At 39.9% G+C, this 5,047-nt stretch overlaps 1 protein-coding gene across 1 annotated transcript in view; it reads right to left on the bottom strand.

Moving 5' to 3' along the window:
- Positions 1-277: 277 nt before the first annotated feature.
- Positions 278-5,047, bottom strand: part of adam19a (ADAM metallopeptidase domain 19a) — a 61,583-nt gene continuing 56,813 nt past the window's right edge. The window contains exons 18-20 of the mRNA XM_008435072.1: positions 4,233-4,484; positions 2,861-3,066; positions 278-1,126 (exon numbers count right to left, since the gene is read on the bottom strand). Coding sequence (XP_008433294.1) covers positions 1,078-1,126; positions 2,861-3,066; positions 4,233-4,484 — 507 coding nt within the window. The 3' untranslated portion in view covers positions 278-1,077. The remainder of the gene's footprint in view (positions 1,127-2,860; positions 3,067-4,232; positions 4,485-5,047) is intronic.

The following is a 5,047-nucleotide window of genomic DNA, read 5'->3' as shown; positions in this document are numbered from 1 at the left end:
TTGTTTGATGGTTGATCCACCATCATTTGTTGACTTCAACCAAAAATCAACGATTCTAACTATTTCTCAAAGTTGATTTAACATCGTGTGCTATCTGGGAAGTTTCTGTCCAGGTGGGTGAAGTTATAAATAGCTAGAAATATCACAAATAAATGCAGACGGCTGAATGTGTTCAACATTGGAGGGGAAGGTGTGATGATATGGAGGAAGATGATCTGCTTTAACAAGGTGATTCAAGGAAAAGGAAAAATAAGTTTGAATAAAAAACAAAACTTGATGTTTTTGTAAAAATATTTATATTCACCAGCTGAAATGAAAAACAGAGCAAACAAGATAAAAACTCCATAAAGACCTGGATGTGTCCTGTCAGCTACCCATCAGCCCTCCACCTTGTAAACAGTGTGGATAAGAAGCTGCTGAGTGAATGGCTATCCTTCCCCTGATAGACATCTGTACCGACACGTTTAACTTGGAACATTCTTCATACAGTAAAATACAAACAATGATAAAAAAACTAAAAGTAGAAGGAAGGGGGTGGGGGGGGGGGTGAATTGTTAAAACAAGATTCTACAGCAATTCAGACACACCGCAGGTACATAAAAACTTCTTTGGCACAAAACACAAATCATTTAACACAAAATGAAACAAACTGTAAACAAAGCAACACTCATTACAAAATACAATTTTAGAAATGGACAGCATTAATAGATAAAAAAACAGTAATACTAAAAACTGATTTGGTAAATAACCATCAACATGTTTCAGTCTGCAAGGCCTCCACACAACGCAGCGTCGTCATGGTAATGTTAACACGCCAGGAATGGGGGGAGAATGGGTGAAAATAAGGTGAGAGGACTGAGAAGGGGCAGGGTGGAGGAGGTTGGGGGGGTTCATTAGAAATCTGAAATGTTGGAGTCCTGTTTGTTCCTCCATGTCTAGGGTACCAGCTCTGTTTGTCCTCTGCTGCATGTGAAAGCTCTGTGTTCACCAGCTAAAGTTTCCTTAGTGCAAATAGGCTGTCAGCTGCTGCCTCCTCACCAGGGGGGCGGGGCAGGGTGGGGCGGGGCGAGGAGAAGGTCATTTTCGTGGATGCGAGGCTGTGTTCGGTCTGGCACCTGGGATCGGTCTAGAAGCAGGTAGGAAAACAAGATTTCTGCATAAGATCTACTAAGCTGCTCAAGATTTTCATATATGTTCCATTCTTTGTCATTTTAACAAAACCAATGTCTATTGTACTGATGAAAATATGTTTTCTGAGCCACAGAGATAAAAACTTTGTTTTCTCAGCTCGGCTTTTTGAAGCACAAAATAATTCCTTCCCATTGTGAGACACCACAGTGATGCTTATTTAGAGCCAAATACAAACTGTGCTTTAAAAACAGGATTAAAAAACAAGAGTCAATGCAATGCTTTTGCATTGAGAGCCTTTTACTGATTTATTATGTTAAACTCTGGCTGATGGAGGTTCAAAGTAATCTTCTTATTTGACCCTGTTTCTCCTGACTGGAAACAAAATGAATATTTTGAAATGATCAGCCAGAGTTCTGACTTGGATAGGAAAGAGAATCTGTGGATGGAGCTAAAAATTAGGGTGATAAAAAGGAGGTCCTCCAACCTCAAAAACTTAAATCGCATCAAAGTTAAAATCAAATCAGCTAAACAGCAGTGCAAACCTGTTCACAACTAGAGGAGCTTAGAAGAAGCATGATGACGTTGTCAGGACAACTGACAACATCATCATGCTAACGCGGTGGGTTTAAACTCACCGCGTTAGCATGATGTCCTTTCACTCGAAATGGACACAGGCCCATTGTGGAGAAAACATACACCATGTTCATCTCTGAAGTACAGTGTAAGCTTCAAAACGGCACAGAATACCTGGCAGATTTCTCATCCTGACACTTTTACAATGTCAGAGTACGTTTATGGAAACAAGAATGAATCTGTACCAGATGACAAAAGTACACAGCTTTGCAGAGGGGACTGTCACTTCCATGAAAAGGAAGCTGAATTTCAGACAAGAACTGAATCGATGCACCGCAGTCTGGAGCAGAAAACAGCTCAGAAAGAGAAGACAGGAAACACTGGAAACAGCTTCAGCAACTACAGTATGCAGACATCACTTTCACTTCAACATTACAGCATTTTCACGGTGGTGCAGCTAAAGCAGATATTTACACTCTGTATTTTTCACCACTGTCTGACTTAAAATTAGACTAAAATATTTAATGTATTTTTTTAGGTCCAGAAGTGAGTGAGTGAGCACTGCTGAAACCACTTCCAGTCCATTTCATTCGGGAAACTTTCTTCCCCGCCTGCAGACCTTTAGATCCATCCTGTCCATCAGAGTGACTGATGTGTTTAACGCTGACACATGAAACAGTGATTTATTTAATGAAAAAGCAGCTGGCACAAAGAATGCCACTGGAGGACAAACAATTAACTAATCAGTGTCACGGGCAGAAAGTCATGTCAGACTGAAGACTGAATGATGCACAGCTTCTGGACAGCGATTGTTGATGGCAATTTGACTTCCCGCCCACTCAACAGAACCTCTTAGTGTAGATCAGACAGACTACAGTGTAGATAAGCAACAGCAATTACAGCTGAAGTCTTTTTGGTGTTTCTCTGGACCAGCTCTGCACATCTGCAAAGTAAAATATTTGCCAATATGTTTTTGCAAAACAGCTAAAACTCAGTCGGATTGGATGCATAGCATCTGTGAAAATCATTTTTTACATACTGTGATCTTGCTACATATGAAATAAGTCTGGACTTTCACTGGGAAAACATCTACCACCGTCACTCTGTTCAGAAAATAATACAGGACTTCATATTAGTATGATGTGTGTTCTCCTACCTGAGAACTCTGAGAGGGGGAATGGTTGTCACTTTCCCCACAGGTTGTGGCCCAGGAGCTGGAGGCATCATGACCAGCAGGCCTGTGGCTCTGCATCCAGAAGAGCGACTGGGACTCACCGTGGTGGAGGCTACTCTGGCTGGACTGAGGGGCAGAGGTCTCTGAGGGGGACAAGGGGCCGGTCTGGACGGCTGCTTAGAGACTCGCTACAAGACAGCAGAGACACGGTGGGTAACTGAGGAACCAGATCTGACCAGCAGATAATACGCTGGTTTTCCCAAGGAGAAAGCACAGAAACTTTCTTCTTTGTTTCAAACAAATATAAGAAAGACAACATCAGAAATATTGATGTAATTTAGAGGCATTTCAGTCTTGATTAAGATGGCTCTGTGGCTCAATAACATTCCTATTAACCTCAAACTTGATTCCAAATGGTTTATTTTTGTGATACATTGGATTCAAGCAATTTCATGTTTTAATTAGAATTAGTGACGGAATTCAATTACATGTTTTAATGGAGTTAATTACAGGGGCTGTAGTCAATGGATCATATTTTAATCAAAAACTATACATTAGCAAACTATAAAGCTTAGCAGCAAAAAAACACATTTTTGCTGCTAAACTATTTAATAAATACACATATGAGCTCAACAACAAATATATTTATAGTGTTTAATATGTTCTTCAACCATCAAATTGGAACAAAGTTCTATTCTACCCATTAATATTTCCAGTGTTTCAGGAATTTAGAAATCTGAACGTAGAAACATTGACATTTGGATTGGAGATGCCTGTGTTGCTGCTACATTTTTAGCATTGAGATGCTACTTTAGGCTAGTCTAGCTTTGCTGATAAGGCTAACTTCCTTTAGCACAACTTGAACACAATAGTCTTTTCTAAGTTTCAATGGCATTGGGTTTTGAAGTAGAATGTAACCCCCAGTGAGTCAAGAGAAGTAGCTTTGTTGTCCATTGCTGCTGTTTGCAGATGTTGTTAGTGCGTCAGATTTACAGGCATACCAGAAACATGTGAATGCAACATGTGAATCGAATCTTAAAAAAGGCAATATATTGATTAAATTCTTTAACGTGATAAATCTATGTAATTAATTAGTCAAACTAGTCCTAACCAGAATTGAAAATTCCAATAAGTACCATATATTAAATATGTTTATTTTCGTTTGGTTGATATGAGATAAATGGTTGCTACTGTTAAGTTTTGCTTTCCTTTCATCTCTTCCTAAATATTGATCCATCTTCTCATGGTCTGTTTGAAGGCTTCTCTTGTGTTAATGTTATACAACATTTAGCTATAGTTCTATAAAACACAGAATTCACATGCAGCTCCATGAAGAGTAAATAAAGGCTCTTACCAGTGGGGAACGTGTTGGGTTAAGGGGCAGCGGTTTCTTAGGAGGGCTGAGTCTTTGTGGGGTGGGAGGTGACTTGGGTGGGGTTGTTGGGGGCTTGCCAGCTGTTAAGGGTGGTCTTACCACCTTGAGGTCCCAAGGAGCCCCCTGGGGGGACTGGGTAGGTCTAAGAGGTCGCACTATGTTGACTGGCTGGGTGCCATTTGCCACTAGTCCTGGTCTGAGTGGCAGGACCTCTTTGCGGGTGTGTAAAAGCTGAAATGAACAAAAATTTGCTTTAAAAACACAGGAATGGTTTTAAATAATATCAGGTACTTCTAGTAGTTAAAAAAAAGTTTGCTTCTCTTTTCAAAATATATCCATTGGATCCAGTCCTATTTAACTATTTTAAAAGCAATTATAGAGAGATTAAATGTCTTATAATACATTTGGCATTATGTTGCCATTTCGTTTTCTTAATGAGATTTTTTTCTCATCTTCCAGCTATATATTTCTGCCCTATTGTACACTTGATTTCTCTCTCCTTGCCACTGATGCTTCCAATAAAATAATAAAGAGAACAGTGCAGTAAAAGCCTGATGAATTAATGGAGAAGTGTTGAGGCTGTAGGAGGAGGCAGACTAAGTGGTCACATAAGAAAACAAGCTGCTGAATAATAAAGCTTTTTAAGATGAAGGTCAGCTTCATGGGCACTTTACATTCATCATCAGGGTTTCCCCCAGTTTGTTATAGGCCTGGCGGCCCGCCATGCTTTACTAGCACCACCACCAGGCTAAGCCTTTCTTGATTTTTCTTTTTTTTTGTTGTTTTAGGGGGGG

The sequence above is a fragment of the Poecilia reticulata genome, linkage group LG18, assembly GCF_000633615.1.
Source record: "Poecilia reticulata strain Guanapo linkage group LG18, Guppy_female_1.0+MT, whole genome shotgun sequence".
In the NCBI taxonomy this organism is placed as follows: domain Eukaryota; kingdom Metazoa; phylum Chordata; class Actinopteri; order Cyprinodontiformes; family Poeciliidae; genus Poecilia; species Poecilia reticulata.
The sequence above is the reverse complement of the archived record's forward strand: the minus strand, read 5'-3'. Positions and strand labels throughout refer to the sequence as shown.